This window comes from Rattus rattus, chromosome 15 (genome assembly GCF_011064425.1).
Source record: "Rattus rattus isolate New Zealand chromosome 15, Rrattus_CSIRO_v1, whole genome shotgun sequence".
NCBI classification, from domain to species: domain Eukaryota; kingdom Metazoa; phylum Chordata; class Mammalia; order Rodentia; family Muridae; genus Rattus; species Rattus rattus.
In genome coordinates, this window is record NC_046168.1 from 70,242,623 (window position 1) to 70,264,491 (window position 21,869).

The following is a 21,869-nucleotide window of genomic DNA, read 5'->3' on the forward strand; positions in this document are numbered from 1 at the left end:
ATGATTTGCCTAGGGTTCAGGGAGCCTCGGTAAACAGCACCAAGTGCCATGCTCCTCCAGGACCACACATGTCTTGTCGTATTATCTCTCATCCAACTTGGTGACATTTACATCCTCTATGGATACCTTGGGGTCAGAATGCTTCTCTTGCTCGAGGCCTTGCCACCCACGTAGGAAACCTGGCCAGTGCCACCATCACATCCCAGTGCATTTGGCTACCCACCAGGAGGCAGGAGACAGACTCGGAAGCATCTTCGCCTACGAAGCCAGCTTTGTTAGCCCCAGTGCAACAATATCTGCTTACATGGCAAATGGGGACAGGTGGGGATCCAGCAGTGGAGGACCTGAGAGAAGCCTTTGCTTGCCAGGTAAACGTGGGTACTACACAGTGTCTTCCCTGATAGGCAAGGAGCTACTTTCACAGCTTCTTGGGTATGAGGTGATTTTAGGCGGCACCAACAGCCAGTGACCCAAATACATTTGTATGGGTAATTACCTACAGTGGCTGGTTCCTCCAACCCTGATCTCGGCCTCTGTCAGATTAGCTCTGGGATCCTATGTTAGCTCATATGGGGAGAAGACAAAAGTTCTGGACTCTATAGTTTCTCATTAAATAAGGCTGATGTGTGCCTTTTTTCCCCACCATAGGGGCTGACAAATTACTACCTCTCACATCAACAGAACTCGTGTTTTTAGAACTGGGGATGGAATGCAAGGCCTCATGAATTCTAAGTGAGCTCTCTTCACCTCTGCGCCTGACAAGCTCGGTTTCCTAGTCTTTGTATCCACCTTAGGCCTTATTTGTATGAACACCTACCTTGTAAATTTTATGAACCCGTATAGTTTTTAAGTCTCAGTAACTGATGGTGTATAAAATATCTGCCCAGTAAGTACATTATTGCACGAATAATACTTTATTATGCATGAGGTAAACTTTATTATAAAGGTTTTAATATAAGAGGTCTTAACTGATACAGGAGAAAACAGGAACGAGAAGTTGATGTTGTAAGCTTGCTTAGGAAATACTAAGTAGAATTTAGCAAAAGAAGCACTCCGATTCTCTTAGCATAATTCTCCCAGGCAGGCAGGCAGGCAGGCAGGCAGGCAGGCAGGATGGCCCAGATTAACGGCTGCCTGGGAAAAGCAGTGCTGGTCTGTCTTGATATAACCATAACAGTACTTTACACTGTAAATTTACCCCATTTGTCCATACAACCAAATCTTGGAATTTCTAACTGAAATGTAGTTAATGACTCAAAGTATAACTTGGAGTCTGGAAAGTATATCAAGGGGTTTCTGTTCAGGGCCGCTTCCCCTTTGTCCACTAGCCAGAAGCAGTCACGTGCTGACACTAAAAGAGCTTTCCTTTTTAATGCCTAAGAGATGGAGTGACTTCTCCCGGGGAAGGTATATGAATTCTATAACATCCCGTTCTGCTGCTGCTGAAGCTTAAAAATGCAGTCTGTTCGAAGGCCAGACTCAAGTGAGAGACGACCCTTCTAGACACTTTAATTGGACTACAAAATAAACTGGATTACTAGAAGAACCAAATTCTGTTGTATATATAAATACAAGAATTCCACAAAATTCGAGACTTAGAAAATTGATGCTTAGATCCTGTCCTCATCTACAGAACAGGGCTTAGGTCTCCTAGAAACTGGAAGAGCAGAGAAAACTATAATGAGTAAAGGTGGTCTTGTAGACATTGGGAGGTCCTTTGATACATAAAACTGACAATTGTAAATATACAAATTTTCAACTTGTGTATTAAAAAAAGGAAAAAGTAAGCCTTTTGAGTACTCTCGTGATTGCAGTTTCCCAAAATAATATCAGCTCAATATATACCACAGAATGTTTTGAGGTGGCATATTCTAGTCTCAGACCTCCAGCCATCTTCAGGTGGGACCCTCATGAGTAAGATGTGTTTAAATGAAGCCATCTTTCTTTGGTCCTCACCATCTCCACCAGATCTAAACCCTTAGGCAAAGGTAGGGCTTGGAGATGGTATAAAGTGTACCGGGATCAGTGAATAACCACTTTAGAAAACAATTATGACTCTCTTATGTGCGCGTTTTGTCTCCATGTAAGTCTGTCCTATGCATCCCTGGTGCCTACGGAGGCCAGAAGAGGGTGTCAGGTCCCCTAGAACTGGAGTTAGACATGGTTGTAAACCACCATGCGGGTACACTTACCGGGGCTGGGACATGGCTCAGTGGTGAAGAACACTCGGGCTGTTCTCCCAGAGAACCAGGATTTATTCCCAGCACCCTCTGCAGTCAGAAGATTCTCTTGTCAAGTCGTTATTTCACTCTTCCACTAGGTGCACATTGTAAATATAATAAGCAGTGAAATTCCACAATTGGAGTCTGCCCCCTCTTGCCTCATTTCTACCAGATTGACAGCTGGAGACAGTAAGAAAAGGAGGCGTGTCTATGTTGGAGTTACTAGCTGCCCTTGACAGGAAACTAGGAGGAACTGTAACTTTAGGAATTTCTGTTATCTAAAGAGCGTTCTGATCTTTCCATATAATTTTGCAAGTAGGTTAGTAGTATATTTTTTTTACTGTTCTGTAGTTTTTGCAGACTTAAATCATGAATTCAGAACGAGATGAAGCTGTAGCAAAAAAAAAAAAAAAAGTTGAAAGAAGGGAGGAAGCCTACAGTGTAGTAGAACTCAGGCTCTTGGTATAGACTCTGAGCCCAGTTCTGGTCGCTGTGACTTCTGTTACTAATCCTTCCCTGCTTATAAAATGGTTATAATTTGTGATGCTGTGAGGAGTACATGAGACTCCAATAAGCTCTCCTATAGTATTGCTTAGATTGTCACATTGTTTTTCTTACATTTTTATAGTTGCCTAAAGACTGGTTGATTGAGAGCATTAATAATAATGAGTAAGAATAAGAAGGGGGGAGGAGGAGGAGGAAGAGGAGGAGGAGGAAGAAGATGATGATGATGATGGATGAGGATTATGATTGTTGTTAGCTAACCTTCTGTGACCTGTGTGCTTGAACCTTGGAACCCTGGCTAGGGAGGGAGTGAAGGAAGGACAGACATACACATGTACTCACAGTGAAGCTGGGATCAGATGGGCCTCTCTAATGTTGCCACTACCACTGGAGCCTGTGAATATTATTAGATAAGCACAAGGGAGGAGTTAACTATTCTCAAAGATGTCTGGAGTCCAGCAATCTCAGACTAAGCATCCAGGAGGAGAAAGCCATGGTTGCTAGTCTTTGCAAACACTGAGTCTTCCATAGACACTCAGACTCCAGAGAAAAGTTTAGCCAGTTTTCCATGGACCAACTAATTGGCCCTGTTGTCCTCAGCAGGCTGTATCCATATCAAAATACACATTCACTCAGACTTACCCATCGCTACACTGACTCTTATGGTTACTATTGCTGTGATGAAACACCATGAACAAAAGTAAGTTGGGGAGGAAAGGATTTATTCTGTTTCCATTTCCTATCACTCATCATTGAAAGAAGAGAGCAGGAGGTAGGAGCTGTTCCAGAGGCCATGGAGGACTACTGCTTACTGGTTTACTGGCTTGCTCAGTCTGCTTTCTTACAGAAGCCAGGACCACCAACCCAGGGGTATCTCTACCTGGGAATGGATTGGAGCCTCCCCCATCAATCACTAATTTTTTAAAAATGTCCTATATGCACAGGGGCATTCAATCCTGATCATTATAGGGGAAGTAAACCAAAATTTCTTTAGGAAGTTCCTGAAACTGACCAGATTCACTGTGGTATCACAGCTGCCTGTAACTCCAATTTGGGAGATTGATTGCCTTCCCCGGGCCTCCAAAGGCACTGCCCACACGTATAGATTAACAAATCTTTAAAAGGACACCAGTGTTTTTTGACACATTGAAGGTTAGTTCCTGAGTTCATTCTCAAGTCTTCTCATTGCTTTGTGATTGTTTGACCCATGTGATAATAGTGAAAATGGCACTTTGGGCTTCTGGATCAACCCTTAAAAAAATAGCTGAGCGAAGACCATCTTGTCCACCAGTGGCTCCATCGTGCAAGTGGGGCTACCCTGTACATTTGTGGGCAAACTAAAAGATTATTACTTTGGTTTTAGAGTGGTTCATTACACCCCAGTACCAACTATTTGTGTGGTTTTGTTTGCTTGCTTTTCCTCTTAACCAGCTCTTTTGAAAAGCCTGATTGTCTCATGCATTAGCAATAAGCTGGTAGGGTTATAAGAACCAATGGGTACAGCCAGACACTGGGTGAAGCCAGGGGAACCCCAAAGAAGAGGAAGGAAAACTATGAGCCAGAGGGGTCGATAACACGGCACACAGAATCAACTAAGCAGGGCTTATAGGGGCTCACGGAGACTGAAGTGACAATCATGGACTCCGTATGTCCCTGAGCTAGGTCCTCCGCATATATAATATTATGGTTTCATAGCTTGGGTTCTTGTGGGACCCCTTACAGCAAGAATGGGGGGAGGATCGCTGACTCTTGCCTACACTTGGGGTTGCCTTGTCCAGCCTTGATAATGAGGGTTTGTGCCTAGTGTTATTGTAATTTGTTACACCATGTTTGGTTGATCTCCGTGAGAGACCTGCTTGGTTTTTTGTTTGGTTGTTGTTTTCTGTTTTGTTTTGTTTAAGTGAAATGGAGGAGGAGTGGATCTAGGGGAGAGGGAAGGAGAAGAGGCTGGGAGAAGTGGAAGTAGAAGTCAGGACATAATGTATGTAAAGAATAAAAATTGAACTAAAATTCATCTTAGATTCAATGAACACAAGACCCCAGTTTTACAAAATAAAGAAAAAACAAATTTTAGAGTCAATATGACTAAAACAAACAAACAAAAAAAAACCCTAAGTGGTCAGCACATAAGAGAACCTGACTCAATGATAAATAAATGCTTATTTAAAATAAGGAACAGGGGCTGAAGAGATGGTTCAGTGGTTAAGAGCTTTTGTTGCTCTTGTGCATTTGGGACCCAGGTCCAGTTCCCAGCCTGAACATGATGGTTCACATCCATGTTGAGTAACTCTGGCTTCGTGGGATCCTACATCCTCTTCTGATTTTAGAGGAGTGCAGGCTGCAGGTGCTGCACAGGCAAACACTCGAGCACATAAATTTTAAAACAAGTATGGTGGCTCAGGCCTGTACTCCCAGCAGCTGAGAGGCTGAGGGAGAATAGCCGTTCTAGGTTACCAAGTGAGACCCTGTCTCCAAAGATACGGGAGAGCATTCCATAATCCCAGCATTTGAGAGGTGAAGGCAGGAGGATCGGGAGATCGAGATCATCCTACACTACACAGTGAGGTCCAGGACAGCCAAAGCTACCTCTATCTAAATTAAATAGTTAAAAATAAAGGAGGGGAGAGACGGTAGAAGGCAGGTGTAAAATGTAGAAACTGGAAGAAAACAAACACCAAAAATTCAGGATATAACGCAGACCGGCTTGTTTAAGCACACGCTAGCGCGTCTAGTCCTGCAGGTCGCCAGCTTGGTCAGCAATTTACAGCACTGGAAAGACAAGCCCCCAAAGGACTTCCCCCTCTGTTATCTCACGTGATCACCACAACCTAGAAAGAGCGCAGATTATTCTGTCCCCTGGAAACAGACACAGAAAAGGGACACTACAGAGCTAGTAACTGGTTGGATTCCCTTCTGTGCATCTTCCAGCAGCTGGGCCCTGGTCCTGATGTTGAGATCCAAAGAAGTGGCACACCTGCGCCTGAGCAGAATGAGCCAACCAATGAAGAACCCGCATCCAAGGAGGAGGGACAGGGTCGCTGCCAATGGCTGAGCTCTCCCTGAGACAGATGTAGCTAATGAGGACTTCGTACTGCAGAAGGACGGTTGCTCGACCAATGAAAGACTGAGACCAGCCAGGCTGCTAGGCCGGATCGCCAGTGGGGCGCCAGGGCGGGGCGCACAGTCGAGCGCCAACCGCTAGAGGCTGATCCGCAGCGTGCTGCCTGGTCACCACCCGCCATGGCCCGCGCTGCCCCGCTGCTCGCCGTGCTGGCCACACTTCTCACCGCCGCCGCTGCAGGCGGAGACGCACCGCCGGGGAAAATCGGTGCGGGAAGGATGCGGTGGGGTGCTCACTGAGGACGGGCGGGAAGAGGGTTCGCAGGTGACCGGGGTTAGGGGAGGGCTGCTCCGGAGATGAACTGGGTGTAGGAGAGGCTAGGGGCTGCTGGGCGCGGAAGAAGAGTGCATAGGGGAGGAGGCCATGGGGAGGGTGGCTGGAACACGAGGAGAGGGTCTCCTGGGAAGGAGGGGGCCTGGGCAGGAATAGCCACTGACAGCTTGCTGTCTGCAAAGCACATGGTCACTGCACATTTGCTCTAGAGAAGCTCGCGGGTGACAAGACAGGAGCAGGGCGGGCGGTGGCGTTCGCAGGGATCTGCTGAGGGCCTTTTATGTAGCAGAGGCTATGGCTGTGGTTCCTGAAGGACGAGAGGCCCTTCCTTAGAATGAGAAAGTTCCGTGTCCGGAGAGCACTTGGCAGGTGCTGCAGAAACTAAAAAAGGCTTTGGAAGAGTAACATTTAACCAGAACTTCCGGTCTGTAGAAGGCAGTTCCTTCCACAGGACAGAACAATAGATTGCTGGGGGTGGATTTGTTGAGTGACAGAGTGGGGAACTTTTTCTCCTCAGACTAGCTAGGCAAGCACTGTCCATCTCCGCAGCCCAATATATAGAACTCTTAACGACCTTTTTTTTTTTTCTTTTTTAAAATGATTAGTTCTGTGGTTTTCCCCCAACATTTCATTCCGAAGTTCTTGAGGCATACTGCAAAGTTGAAAACATTTTACAATCTTGTTCATGTGCCCACCACCCACTCCTGCTACTAACACCACTTACATTTTGGTGCATTTCAAAATAAACTGCAGGCCTGGGGACACCTCACTAAATACCCCATTGTGTAGTCATTGTCACTAGCTCCGCATTTGTTCCCAACTTTCTTTCTTTCTTTCTTTTGTTTTCACTCTGCATGACTCAGAGCTTCTCAAATCTCTTTGTATATGAATTCCTACAACCGAAAATGCTGAGCTTCTAGCTGTGGGAGGGCAGGTGGGAGTGCCTTGGGACATCATAGACGTGCCTGGACCAGTACAAATTCTAAAGTTTAATTGTCTAAGAAAACTCCAACAGGCCACAAAGGGTTAAAAAGTTGCCAAAAGCATACTGGGGAATCGATTCATGACTGAGAGTCCATGGGAGAGAGAATCTTGGGGGTTGGGTATTAAGAGAAGACCTAATGGAGACTGACTTTGGAGCAGACTTGGCAGGGTACTGAAGAGTTAGGCAGGCAGGGACCAGGGATGTGCAGTGCCCATTTTCCTAGAGATGTGCGGCAAGGACCCCTCCCAGCAGAACCAAATGGTGATTCCAACACTTGCATCCTGCCTCCTTCCAGCTTGTCCCCAGATACACATCACCCAAGTCCTCCCCTACTGATGACAAACTACCCTTTAGCTATTCAGCCTGAACGCCTTCAACCCCTTGGTGCTGTGGACAGGACCTAGAAAGGAGGAAGGAGAGGATGCTTCCTATTTGAGGGCATAGTCCTCAGGCTCCAGCAGGGTTTCATCTCAATGCTTCTGGGTGGCCCTGGGACCCTTTAGAGTCCCCCTGATGGCCTGCCCACGCTGTCCTTTCTGCTCTCACGGGCATGCAGGTTTGTCTCAGGATACCCTGAAAGCCTGAGGTCCTACTTGGTTATGGATTATTCTAGCTGACTGTAACGAGTCTCTGCCCATTGGCTGCTTAGGCTCCTGGGAACCAGAACCCTCTTTGGTTCATCATTGAGCCTTGGTACATCTTATAAGACAAAACAATGTCTGTTAGGTGTATTTCATAAACCTCTTCACAGTGACATGACATCTTACCTAGAGCCTTAGAGAGTGGGAGTTGGGTAACACCCCCAGACCTTCTTTGGAGACCATTTCTTTGGGGAAAATGTGTAATTTGGGACTCTCAAGAAGAAGGAAAGAGAGCAGAGTGGTTAAGAAAAAGCTAAGGGTATTTCTGGAAGTAACGTTTTTGGTTTTTTTTTTTTTTTTTTTAAAGATTTATTCATTTATTCATTTTATAAGTACACTGTCTTCAGACACACCAGAAGGGGCATCGGATCTCTTTAGAGATGGTTGAGCCACCATGTGGTTGCTGGGAATTGAACTCAGGACCTCTGGAAGAGTTTGCTCTTAACCGAGCCGTCTCTCTCCAGCCCCACGTTTTGGTTTTTGAGACAGGGTTTCTCTGCATAGCCTTGGCTGTCCTGGAACTTGCTCTGTAGACCAGACTGGCCCCAGAGCTCAGACATCCACCTGCCACTGCCTCCCAAGTGCTAAGATTAAAGGTGTGACTCACTCCTAAGGACTGAGGAAAAGGAGTTGGTTATTTCAACATGCAGTAGATATTTCGTGGACTTTGCTGTCTGCCAGGGTCTGGGCACAGAATAACCCTGCTCCCTCTCTGTCCTCAAACCTTTTGAATGTGGTGTGGCAAAGGCAGAGTGTGCTGTAGGAATATGTGTGAGAGATCCCTGCCTCTCCCTAGAAGGAGGTTAGGGCAAGCTGAGCTGAAGGGAGTCTATCTTCTTGCCTGGCTGGTTAGGAATACTGACTGGGCTGTCAGTGAGAGGGAAGCAGTGTTTCAGATAGAGGACAGACAGAATTGCAGGGAAGGCAATAGCCCAACCTAAGGGTTTCTTAAGGAATTCACCCTCCTCCCTCGGGGCTCCTTGTTGACTTCTGTCCGTCTAGACAGTGGTTCCCACCAGCATCAGGTAGTAGGCTGGACTGTGACCAAAGGTTGACACACTTTGTTTATAAAGAGCCAAAGAGTAAATATTTGGGGCTTTGAAGGCCATCTCACAACCGTAGGTAAAAGGAAGGGTGTGGGCTTCATTGGCAGAGTCAACGGCATCAGGAGGCTGAGAGGGAGACTCACTTGAGCCTAGGAGTTCAAAGCTAGCCTAAGCAGCATGGCGAGACCCTATCTCAAAACAGACCAGACCAGACAGTCTTGGTGACTCACGCCTTTAACCCCAGCACTGGGGAGGTAGGGGCAGGCAGATATCTATCAGTTGGAGGCCAGCCTCATCTACCTAGGGAGACCTTGTCACAAACAAACAAACATAAATAAATAAATAAATAAATAAATAAATAAATAAATAAATAAATAAAAACAGGGAAGGAAGGAAGACCCATGCCTGTAAAACTTATAGAACAAGCCTATGCTTGGATTTTAGCCTGCGGGCTATAGTGTGCTGATCCTGGACTAAGGACTGGTTTCTAGCCACCAATGGAAGTGTTTGTTTGGTCAGTAACTTTTCACCAGTTAACCCTGAAATAAGCGAAATGGAGGAGAGGGGGAATTTTATAAAACTCTAAGTTTATTATCTGATTTTTTTAAAACACTGATGGATTGATTGATATATGCAGAGGGGGTACATGCATACCACGGCATTTGTGTGAAGATCAGAGAACAAACGTTAGTTCTCTCCTTCTACTATATAGGTCCTAAGGATCAAACTCGGGGTTACCAGGCTTGGCAGCAGATGCCTTTACGTGGAGTCATCTAGTTGGCCCACTCTGTCTGTCTGTATCGCTCTCATTGTTTGGTTTGTCTGATTGTTTTAGACAGAGATGTCTTTGTGTAGCCCTGTCTGTACTGGAACTCTGTAGACCAGGCTGGCCTCGAACTCAGATCCATCTGCCTCTCCCCCCCACCCAGCCCCCACCCCCCCAGTGCTGAGGTTAAAGGTGTGCACCACTACTGAACGGCTCAATCTGATGTTTCAGAACATTCTAGAATTTGAGATTCTTTCCTTCTCTCCCGCTAGGGTCTTGCTTTGTCTGATAAGGGTGGTAGTAGGTGAGGGCAGCCCTTTAATTGTAGAGCTTAGAGCATCTTAAAACTCAGACTGAAATTACCCCCTTTGAAATTTCGTAAGCCCACTAAGTGCAAGTGCCAGGAGCCTCTGCTCTGCACAGGGTGTGTAAAAAGTAACCAGCCCCCCCCCGTCTCTCTCTCTCTCTCTCTCTCTCTCTCTCTCTCTCTCTCTCTCTCTCTCTCTCTCTCTCGTGTCATCTCCTTCCCTGCCTTGTTTGGACTTGCCAACAGCTGTTATTGGAGCTGGGATCGGGGCTCTGCTGTGGCCCATTTCCTTCAGCAACACTTTGGACCCCGAGTGCAAATTGTCGTCTATGAGAAAGGGACCGTAGGTGGCCGCCTGGCCACCATCTCCGTCAACAAGCAGAACTACGAGAGCGGAGCTGCCTCCTTTCACTCTCTGAGCCTCCATATGCAGGACTTCGTCAAGCTGCTGGGTGAGTGTCCATCATGGGGGTTCCAGTGCCCGGTGCCTCAGGCTCCCGGGGGCCCAGACTCCCCCAGACCCTTAAGGTCAGATAGTCATTTTAGCCCAATCTCCTCATTTTACAGATGGAGCAGCTGAGACCAGAGAGGGGAAAGAACTTGCCTGAGGTACACAGTGTTAGTTGCAGAGCCGGGATTAGAACTCAGGTTTGACCCCCCAGACCAGTCTTTCCCTTTCAGCCTACTGCCTCTTAAGTACACAATTACATCAGTGCACACATCCTGTTGCCCACCAGATACCTGGTGCTCTACTAGGTGATATGTGGACATTACCTCAAACCCTACCAGCCTTCAGGATGAGAGACCGATCTCACTCTAAAGACACTGGAGCTCAAACCATTAACTTACCTCAGCTGAGATGACAATCAGTATAGGCAATAAAGCTGGAACTCAAAGCCAGCATCATCTAAACTCCAAATCTACACCCTGTCTGCTCTCAAGAAGTCCTAGCTCTCGGAAGTGGTCCTATAGGATCTTGTGGATATACAGAGTGGGAACTTGCAAACTCATTCACTACAGCAGGGTCTGCCATACCAGAAGGTTGACATGTCCTCTCGGCCCACCCTCTCTGTACTGGGGCTCAAACCCAATGTCATGTAAGCATGCAGTAGAATGCAGTAGACTATCCAGGATGCAGGATGTTTTTCCAGAGCAGGATAATGTATATGTCATGTTGGGGTCGGGGGAGAAGGGACCAAATCATGGCTATACACATATATATTCATGAGTGGAGTGTTCTTTGGAGAGCTGAGAAACGAGAAGGAGCTCATGTGAGGTCAGGGCCCCACCTCAAAGCCAGGGCCCCTGTCACAACAGCCTTTAGACATTCTGGAATGGTAGCCTTCCCCTCGCTCTTGGCTAAGCAGATCCCTGTTGAGAGAAATACAAACTGGTACATTGTTTTCATCTTCGTTTCTATATTCACTAGGAAGAGTGAATGTTCTCAGTGTACTCCTTAGCATGCTGCTTCTAGGCAAGTAGTGTATAGGAACAAAATAGACAGTTCCGGCCATTTGCATCAGGAAGGCCCCAGTGCCAAAGCTCAAGCAAGGTACTGCTTGGGCCTCCTGGGGTCCTTGAAGGGGAGCTGAGGGGGCTGCTGGTCTCCCGCAGGGCTGAGACAGCGGCGTGAGGTGGTGGGCAGGAGCGCCATCTTCGGAGGAGAACACTTCGTGCTGGAGGAAACCGACTGGTACCTGCTGAACCTCTTCCGCCTCTGGTGGCACTACGGCATCAGCTTCCTGAGGCTGCAGATGTGGGTGGAGGAAGTCATGGAGAAGTTCATGAGGTGAGGCCGGGTGGAGCCGCAGAACCCTGTTTGGAGACTAGGAATGCTCTTAGGAAGGAAGTGATTGGTTGGAAAGTGTGAAAGGGGAGAGAAGGTAAATCCAAGGGCCTGGCCCAATTCAATGTAGGCTCAGAGCAAGCCCCAGCCTGTGGAGTGTGTGGGACAGGGCCTGGCCACGTCATACTAATCTCCATTTTTTCCTCCCACCAAAGTTCTGAAGCACAGGTTGCAAACTCAGTAACTTACAAAGGCTGAAGTGCGGCGTGCCTATACGAGGCGCCCGGGTGGAAGAGGACAGAGAGGCGGGGTAGCTTGAGGAGTAAGGCCATCTGAGGGAGGCAGCCAGCAGCCTCTCTGGAACAGTGGTTCTCAACCTTCCTAATGATGCACCTCTTTCTTACAGTTCCTCATGTTGTGGTGAGCCCCAACCGTAAGATTATTTTTGTTGCTACTGTATTTTTGCTACTGTTATGAATCTTAATGTCATTATCTGATACGCGGGATTTCTGTTATGCGAACCCTGTGAAAGGACTGTTCAACCCCCAAAGGGATCACAACCCACAGGTTGAGAACCACTGCTCTAGAACATTCTCTTTTCCTTCCTCTTGAGTGCCAGCCCCTTCCTCTTACCTCTAGATACAGAGGACAGGTGGTCTGAACCTGTTTTGTACTCACCGCCAAGCAGCCACACCTCTTCTGTAAACCCCCTGCTTCCTGGAGCCCTGAGGAGAGGCTGCTCCTCCGGCCCCATCACTGACCCTCCTCAGTGTCAGATGCCCTACTATGGTTCCATAGCACCCTTCTCTACCTCTCTGTCCTTCTCCACTCTAGATTAGGCCATCCAAGGTGACATGACTTCTTGATATTCTCCAGATGTCCCTGCACTTCCGATGTCTCTTCTTTCTTTCATTTTAAATTAATTTATTCTTTGATAATTTTATACATGTATGTAATGCATTCTGGTCTCAATTTCCCCTCCCCCTACTTCCCCTTCCCTTCCCCCTCCTTCCTCTTCCCTCCTCCCTCCTTCCTCCTCCCTCCTTCTTCTTCCCTCCTCCCCCCTCTTCCTTCCTCTTCCCTCCTCCCTCCTTCCTCCTCCCTCCTCCCTCTTCCTTCTTCCCTCCTCCCTCCTTCCTCTTCCCTCCTCCCCCTTCCTTCTTCCCTCCTCCCCTCCTTCCTCTTCCTCCTCCCCTTCCCCCTCCTCCTTCTTCTTCTTCCCCCTCCCTCTTCCTTCTTCCCTCCTCCCCTCTTCCCTCCTCCCCCTTCCCTCCTCCCTCCTCCCTTCCTCCTCCCTCTCCTCCTCCCCCTCCCTCCTTCCCCTTCCTCCCTTCCCTCCTCCTCCCTTCCCCTCTTCCTTCTTCCCTCCTTCTTCTTCCCTCTTCCTCCTCCCTCCTTCCTCTTCCCTCTTCCCTCCTTCCCTCCTCCCTCCTCCATCTTCCTTCTTCCCCCCTCCCTCCTTCTCCTTCCTCCTCCCTCCTCCCTCTCCTCTTCCTTCTTCCCTCCTCCCTCCTTCCTCTTCCCTCTTCCCTCCTCCCTCCTCCTCCTCTTCCCTCCTCCCCTTCCTTCTTCCGTCCTCCCTTCTTCCTCCTCCTCCCTCCTCCCTTCTCCCTCCTCCCTCTTCCCTCTTCCTTCATCTTCCCTCTTCCCTCCTCCCTCCTTCCTCTTTCCTCCCTCCTCCCCCTTCCCTCCTCCCTCCTTCATCTTCCCTCTTCCCTCCTCCCTCCTTCCTCTTCCCCTCCCTCCCCCCTTCCCTCCTCCCTCCTTCATCTTCCCCTCCTCCTCCTTCCTCTTCCCTCCTCCCTCCTTCCTCCTCCCTCTTCCCTCCTTCCTTCCTCTTCCCTCCTCCCTCCTCCCTCCTCTCCCTTCCCCCTCCCCCTTCTCTCTCTTACTGGCCTCTCTTCCACTCCCACCAGGTCCTTATCCCACTTTCACGTCTTCTGCCCTGTTTTTGTGTTTACTCTGACATCCACTGGCTTTAGTCAGGCTGCTCACACAGCGGTTGGTGTGGAGCCGTCCTGGAGTATGGGCCTCTCTAGTAAAGACACTGACTTCAGTGTCTCTCTTCATCAGCCCTGACTTGTCTTTAGCTTCCTCGGGTGGCCTGGGGCCCCGTGAGCCCCTCCCCATCCGTGACTGAAGGCCTGTAGGGCTCTACCTTCTGTAGGCTCCATGCAGTTACTGGGAGTTCCTGAGTGCCACAGCCATGGCGTGCCTGTAAGACCTTTTCACAACCCTCCCGCCTCACCCTCCCAAGTCCTGGGACTGCATTACGTCCCTCATGGACACAGTTGTGCTCCGCCCTCTCTTTTCTTCCATATGCTTTTCTCTCTTGTCAGTTTTTAAGTAACCCTACCGTGCTGACTCAGGACCTCAGGACGAGCATTCGGTGCTCTTAACCACTGAGCCATCTCTCCAGCCCCCTCTTGTCAGTTTTTTAAGTAACCCTACCGTGCTGACTGTCCCCTGTTGTGGAAACAAGTTCTACGTGTCTTCCTCCGGTCCCTCATTCCTATCCACCCTCTCCATACTGCTCTCTAGTGGCCAAATCGAAAGCTAAGCCCAGGCAAGGCAGCCATTCAAAGGCAAGCTAGTCCAGAACTGTAGCAGCAGGTGGTTCCCTTCTGTGCTACTTTGGGGGCCCGAAGTGAATGGCAGCGGATAAGACAGGAGCTCTGAGCAAGTGAGATCCCCGACAGGTCAAGCCAGAGGGGAGGGCAGTAGTGATATGAGGCTATTGCCATCCACCCAGCTCGGTCCTTGAAGCCAGAGCAGAATTAAAGCTGGGAAAACAAAATGCACTCAGAGACATCAGCACCTGGGGCAGGAAGTGTGAGGTAACCGTCATGCAGCAGAGCCACACTAGGAAGCCAGGTCCTGTGGGACCCTGGACTATGTCTTTACCTCTGCGCTGTCCCTGGCCACCAGTGACGAGGTTCAGATAAACCCAGTATAAGCCACAGAACAGGCCAAAGAGATGGAGTGGCGGGCCTGCAGGAGGACCTCGTGATGGGTGGCCGACCTAAAAGCTTTTCTGCACAAGACTCCAGTGCCTTGCTTCTCCTAGGATCTACAAGTACCAGGCTCACGGCTATGCCTTCTCGGGCGCAGAAGAGCTGCTCTACTCACTGGGGGAAGCCACCTTTGTCAACATGACCCAGCGTTCCGTGGCTGAGTCCCTGCTTCAGGTGGGCGTCACCCAGCGCTTCATTGATGATGTCGTCTCCGCTGTCCTACGGGCCAGCTATGGCCAGTCAGCATCAATGCCCGCCTTTGCTGGTGAGTGTGTAACTCTCAGCCTGCTTCTCCTTCCTGCCCATATCCTTAGAACAAGCTGGGTCCCATGACAACCCCTCTGGCTTATTACCGTTGCCCTCATTCTTTCCTTTCTTTCCTTCCTTCTTCCTTCTTCATGTTTTTAATTTTAAAATCACATTGTATTTAATGTATGTTATCCATGCTCATGGTTGGGAGAAGCCTTGTCCTGGAAGGAAAGCCCAACATCTGTCCTCCCTCTCCCAGGAGCCATGTCACTAGCTGGGGCTCAGGGCAACCTGTGGTCCGTGGAAGGGGGCAACAAGCTGGTTTGTTCTGGTTTGCTGAAGCTCGCCAAGGCCACTGTGATCCATGCCACAGTGACCTCTGTGACCCTGCACAGCACAGGTAAGTGAACAGAGCAGGAGTTATGGTCCCTGTAGGAAGTATTTTTCAGAAAATCAGTGTGAGGCCTACCAACACTAGAGGGCACTGTCTTGGTTCACAGAAAGAGCTAGGAAGCTTCCTTCCATGTAGCTACAATGCCTTTGAGCACTGAGAATTCAAATGACATCCTTTCCTCAGCCAGTCAGCAGCAGAACCAGAGGAAGGGCTTGGGCATTCTAACAGCCCTGTCAGTGCTCGTCCAGCAGCTACATCGCTATGGAAAGGAGACTGCACCCCTGACACCAGATTCTCATTGTACCCCCAGTGCTGGGTCCCAAAGGGAAGGTGGGTGGGTATAAATGAACGTTTATGTTCTCTCCTGCTAGAAGGGAAAGCCCTGTACCAAGTGGGGTACGAGACAGACAAGGGCAACAGCTCTGACTTCTACGACATCGTGGTCATTGCCACACCCCTGCACCTGGACAACAGCAGCAGTAACATCACCTTTGAAGGTTTTACTCCACCCATTGATGACATTCAGGGCTCTTTCCAGCCCACTGTGGTCTCCCTGGTCCATGGCTACCTCAACTCTTCCTACTTCGGTTTCCCTGACCCTAAGCTTTTCCCCTTCGCCAACATACTCACCACAGACTTCCCGAGCTTCTTCTGCTCTCTGGACAACATCTGTCCTGTCAACATATCCACCAGCTTCCGGCGGAAGCAACCCCAGGAGGCAGCAGTGTGGCGAGTGCAGTCCCCAAAGCCCCTCTTCCGGACGGAGCTGAAGACCCTCTTCCGTTCCTATTACTCCGTCCAGACAGCGGAGTGGCAGGCCCACCCCCTCTACGGCTCCCGCCGCACCCTCCCAAAGTTCGCACTCCACGATCAACTCTTCTACCTCAATGCCTTGGAGTGGGCGGCCAGCTCCGTGGAGGTGGCGGCTGTAGCAGCTAAGAACGTGGCTTTGTTGGCTTATAACCGCTGGTACCAAGACCTGGACAAGATTGACCAAAAGGACTTAATCCATAAGGTCAAGACTGAACTGTGAGGGCTCCGAGGAGAGCCCAGGAACTCTGTCCCACACTGAAGATGGAGCCCACTCCAGCAGCACAGGACTGACGAGGTCACATTCACGGGCTGCGCGGCTTTCTCTGCCCTTACATATTGAGCAGGTCCAGGTGATCTGCTGTCTGCTTACCTAAGGATCCTCCTAGAGGCTGCCTATTTTCATTTTTTGAGGGAGAGATTAAGAAAAGGGAAGCAAATTCAAGTCAGTAGGTTTTTGGGTTTTTTGTTTTGTTTTGTTTTGGTTGGTTGGGTTTTTTTGTTTGTTTGTTTGTTTTGTTTTTTTGGGGGGAGGGTTTTGGTTTTGTTTTCTGGAGTTTGGGTTTTGGTTTTGTTGGTGATTTTTTTTTTTTTTTTTTTTTTTTTTTTTTTTTTTTTGAGCTGGGGATTGGTTTGGTTTCCCCAGCCCCTGGTTACTGTTTTTCAAGAAGAAATAAAAATCCATCCTCCAAGCCACTTCGGACTTCATTTTCTCTCTAGAGGCCAAGATGACTGAGAAGGGGTATAGAGCAGAGAACTCGGTTTTATTTCGTTTCTGTCTTCCATTCCCAACTTCCCAAAATGCACAGCCTTGCAGAAAAGCATGTACAACCAGCTACTAAGAGCAAAAGGCAAGATCAGAAAGTAAAAGCACTAGGGTGGGCTGTTTGGAGCGGATTCTAGCTCAGAACTTCCTTAGAGGCCATCTCCACACTTCCGACCTGATCCAACCTCATCCGACCTGAGGGAGAAATGTTTACCCGCTACTGCCATTAAAAGTGGAAGGAAACAAGCCGGGCCTTCGGAGGAAGGGTCACTTTTGACATCCCCTGGAGGTACTGGCCATTCTCTTTATGCAAGGGTACAGGGGTCATGCGATGGCTCTGTCTTGCAAAAGAGACAAGCCCTCAGGGAGTGGTCCTCCCTCACCCCCAAAGCCTCCTCCTTGCTGGGCAAAAGGAAGCATGGGATGGGATTCTTTGAAGCTTAATCTGGTGCTTTCTCTAGCTCTAGCTTAAGAGGGAATCATTGCTTTGCTTCTCTAACCTATGAAGATCAGTAGGAAAGTGCTGGCCTAGCATTTGGGAAGACCTGGGCGTTGGCTCCCTGAACCATTAGATAAATAGATAAAAATTAATATTGAGTACAGGCATAGTTCACTCAAGGGCATATGTTTGGTGTGTGTGACGCCCCTGGTTCAAGTCTCAGCACCAACCCCACCCCCAAAACTTGCCTTTTAACAATGAAGTGAAACTTGTCTTCGTTCCTTCGGATCTGGGCCTTTCTACAGAGGGAGCCCAGGAGTAAATAGAGCCAGTATGGGCCACCTGCCCGCACAGACACACAGAAGAAGCAGATATAGACACATACACAGGCCACTCAGATTTGTTAAGCTGGGTTTTAGGGGAGATGCTTGGGTGCACATAGGAAACATTGCTACCTGAGGATTCTAGCGTAGAAGCTTGCCCAACTGATAGTCCTGAGAGTCATCTGGCTGCTCCCTTCTGCAGGGAAGACAAAAGCCCACATAAGTGAGCATATAACTTGTCTGAGGTCTCGACTAAGTCTGAATCTGGAGCAGAAGCCCCTCCCGAGCAGGGAGGCTCACACTCGGACGACAGGCTCGTGCTCCAGAAGGTGATAGCAGTGGCAGAGAAGAGATGGTCTTTAGGGCACAAGTGATCTTCATGTGGTAGGTGTTACAGACTGGCACGCCAGTAAGACAAATTTGGTTGAAGTAGAAAAACAAACGTCTGAACAGTAAAGACAAAATGGGTTAAAATGACCTGAGGCCACCTGCAGAGCACAGGGCAATTCTCAGATTCTCCCACAACCAAAGACTGCTGTCAACAGCACCCCGAAACCCCTGGGAGGTTCTTCCACAGCCACTGAGCCAAATTCCTAACACAGGCCATGTAGACCAGCCCTGCACCAACACTCATGGCCAGGGAAGGGCCAAGTGCTGATTGATCGGGTTTCAGACACCCATCCAGTAATGGGGACAACAGAGTAGACTGATTTTCTTAGAATAACAGGTTCTAATAATATAATCCCTGGAGCAGAGGTCTTACCCACATGTCAAAGCTGTGTATCCAGTCCCCAAGTTTAATGGCATCAGTAAAACATGTGATAGTGTCTTTCACTGGTCAGATGGCTCAGGTATTCATTGTATGTCAGAGGACCAAAGACAATGCAAAACATACTCTTAACCATCCCTTCTTCAGTTCCCCAAGGAGAGCATGGTTTAGACCCCAGGGCAGGTCCAGTGCTGGGCTGAGGCATCTTGGGAAGGTTGGGCTGGGGGCACTCTTCAGAGCCTTTCTTTGCCCGAATGGGCTGGGCTAAACAGCTCCAATCCAGAGCCACTCCCAATGCCCTCAGGTCTGCTTGCCCAAGCCTTCAAGTTCAACTCATGGTCACCATAGTTTCAGGACAGACTCCAAATAGGGGAACACACAGGTCAGTCAAAAACTGGTCCCAGGGCCCAACTCAGCCTTCTCTGGCCAGAACCAGCAATCTCTCCCCAGGCCTAGAGAGGCTTGTGTGTCTGGGCAGTAAAACAGAAAAGGCACCACCTTTGTGGTCCATAGTCATCAGTACAGTATAAGGAGCGCTTAAAACCCTGCACATAGGGGTTGGGGATTTAGCTCAGTGGTAGAGCTCTTGCCTAGCAAGGGCAAGGTCCTGGGTTGGTCCTCAGCTCCGAAAAAAAAAAAAAAAAAAAAAAAAAAGGAAAAAAAAGAAGGAAAAAAAAACCCTGCACATAGGTTAATGTAGCTCAGTCAATAGGGTCCTTGCCTAGTATGCAGGAAGCCTTGAGTCACGGTCATCCCTGCTTGTAATCCCAGCATTCAGGAGGATCAGGAGTACAAGGTCATCCTTAGCTACACTGTAAGTTTGAAGCCAGCCTAGGGTTCATGAAATTCTGTCTCAGAAAAAGAAAAGAAAGGAAGGAAGGAGGGAGGGAGGAGGGAGGGAGGAAGGAAGGAAGGAAGGAAGGAAGGAAAAGAAGGAAGGAAGGAAGGAAGGAAGGAAAAGGAAAAGAAAGAAAAAAAGAAAAACAGAAAACTTCACAAATGTTCTACCTTCTACAGCAGATGACACAAGATGGCCGACCTTCAGGAGTTGCCACGATTAGGTGCTCCTAACCTAGTCATGAGACAGCACCAAGGAAAGTGAGGGGTGGATGGTAGGTCCCTCGAAGCATGTGTTTATTTACGTGTTGTGTTTCTGTAAGGTACAGATGTGCAGCGCCCATCAAGGCAGACGAGGCCACTACCCCACAGACGGGTAGTTTCTCACAGGCAAGCGGAAAACAGTAAATGTAGTTAGCTTTAGACCCAAGTACGTTTCTGGATTCTAGGTTTACTTTTCCCAGTCCCTGTGCTATCCTGCTCCGGTCCAAGAAGAGGCCAAGTTTCAGGCCAGTAAGATGGCTCAGTGGGTTAAGACACTCGCTGCCAAGCCTGAAGACTTCGGTCCAATCCCAGGACCCACAGGGTGGAAGGAATTAATCCTGTGAACTTTACAGTGGCATGCGGTATGCATTCATACACACATCCTCTCTCCCTCTATGTCTGTCTGTCTGTCTCTCTCTCTCTCTATCTCTCTCTCTCTCTAAATAATAAAAAAAATCACACTGTTTTTAAGACGTGGCTATAGATTTAAGTAGACTGGAGAAGAACCTGGTAGTGAAATTTCATCTGCTCATTTCGCAGACGAGGACCCAGCAATAGGGAAAGCACCATCCTCCTGTAACAAGCCTATACTAAACATCGCCAGAGTTCCGACATGCCCTCAATAAGGATGACTCCCTCCTACCTACCTACCTGTGCTCTCCCAGGAATTCTGCAGCTCAGCTTCCCCCAAGGTGACTTCCAGTAAAGCCTTGGACCCAGAGAGCACAGGGCTTTGTGGACAGATAGCTCAGTGGTATAGTTCGTAGTTAACGTGTATAAAGCCTGGGTTTGATTACCCTGTATTTAGAGGCACAAAAGACCCAGAGAACATCTGTGGGAGTCTCAGAGACAAGCAACCCCTGCAGAAGTAGCTGCTAAAGGGATCGGCATGAGCTGGCACGTGGAGTGTATTTTCCATGTGTCTGGAACCAGGCCAAAAAGCTTCCCAGGGTAATTTTAACCAGTATACACTCTACAACGATACCAAAAAAGGTAAGTTACTTTCCAGGCCCAGACAGGCGCATACCTAACCATTGGCTTTTCGTGAATCAGACAATTAGGACACTGCACATTGAAGCTGCAGTACACAGAGGAGCTCAAGCAACCGAGTGAAGTATTCCTGCAGGGGGCTGCTGACCCTTTCCCGGAGGGTAACTCCGAAATGCTAACTCACTCACGGAGAGTAGCTCAAGCCCCTCAGCTGTCCTGGGGGGAGGCAGGGTATTTTTAGAGCCCAGGACAGCTGATTGGGGATTTGCTGTGGGGTTAGAAGGCCCAGGGGGGAAGATTCAATTTCAAGGGGAAAGAGATAACATCAGGGGGCAAAACCCTGTAGGGGCTTAGGATAACTTTCCATACTGCGCGTGCTGGTCAGTAGAATGTCTTGCTCGTGACCCAGTGCTTCTCAGAGTTTGGTCACAGATGGCAGCATAAGGAACAGCCAAGACTCACAGTGGTAGAAATTAAAAGAAGTCACTGTACTCAAAGCGAAAGATAGCAAGCCCCAACTAAGTCAGCACTCGGAGTGTTGGGCCAGCATCTGGCTGAACGAGCTTCCCAGGTGACTGACTCATGCTGACATTTTGAGGATCACGGATACATAATATCCAGCACTGCAGATTAGTGGCTGGATTTAAAAAAAAAAAAAACACAAAAAATATCCAGTTTGCCTTACAACTCTTGAGTGTTTAAAAGAAGCCAGAGTTCCCCTTCTGGGATATATATTATATAATTAATATATATTAACCCTATTATATATATAATGCTCTTATATATAAAACATTCATTCATTGGTGTGTGTGTGTGTGTGTGTGTGTGTGTGTGTGTGTGTGTGTGTGTGTGACTGTAAATATTTTCATGCCTTTTTGGCAAGCAGAGGTCCTCTGGGGGAGGTTAGATCTGTTCTGCAAAGAATCCTGGAACGGAGGGCAACCAGTCTGCGACAGGGATCAGCTCCATCAAACCCAGAGAGGCTGAGCCCTAGCTTGTCACTGCAGAGCCTGGAGCCAGTCTCTTCTCAAGAGTAATTGCTAACTTAAAAGTCCTAGTAACTTTGCGTTAGTTGACTAGCATATTGGCTTAAGACAACCAGGCTTCAATCACACCACTGCTACACAGACTTAGGAGCCCAAAGCAAGCCCGCCACGATCTTAAATGAGAAAAATAAGAGCAGTGTTTGTTTGCCTAAGAGAGTCTCATGAATCCAAGGCTGTACTCGTAGTCAAGGACGGCCTTGCGTTTCCTGACCTACCCACGTCCAGAGCACAGAGTTTACCGGTGTGGACCACCCCCATTGGGTTTATATGGTGCTAGACATGGAACTCAGGGCTTCATTTGTGCTGGGCAGATACTC

General features: G+C 48.6%; 1 protein-coding gene across 1 annotated transcript; it reads left to right on the plus strand.

Annotated features, from left to right (window-relative positions):
• Positions 1–5,912: 5,912 nt before the first annotated feature.
• On the plus strand, positions 5,913–16,665 carry Pcyox1l (prenylcysteine oxidase 1 like). Its single transcript, XM_032885864.1, is given in 7 exon segments — positions 5,913–6,054; positions 10,112–10,129; positions 10,132–10,317; positions 11,480–11,654; positions 14,719–14,930; positions 15,174–15,314; positions 15,680–16,665. Coding segments are annotated over 7 exon segments (1,482 nt in total). The 5' UTR covers positions 5,913–5,966; the 3' UTR covers positions 16,342–16,665.
• The last annotated feature ends 5,204 nt before the right edge of the window (positions 16,666–21,869 follow it).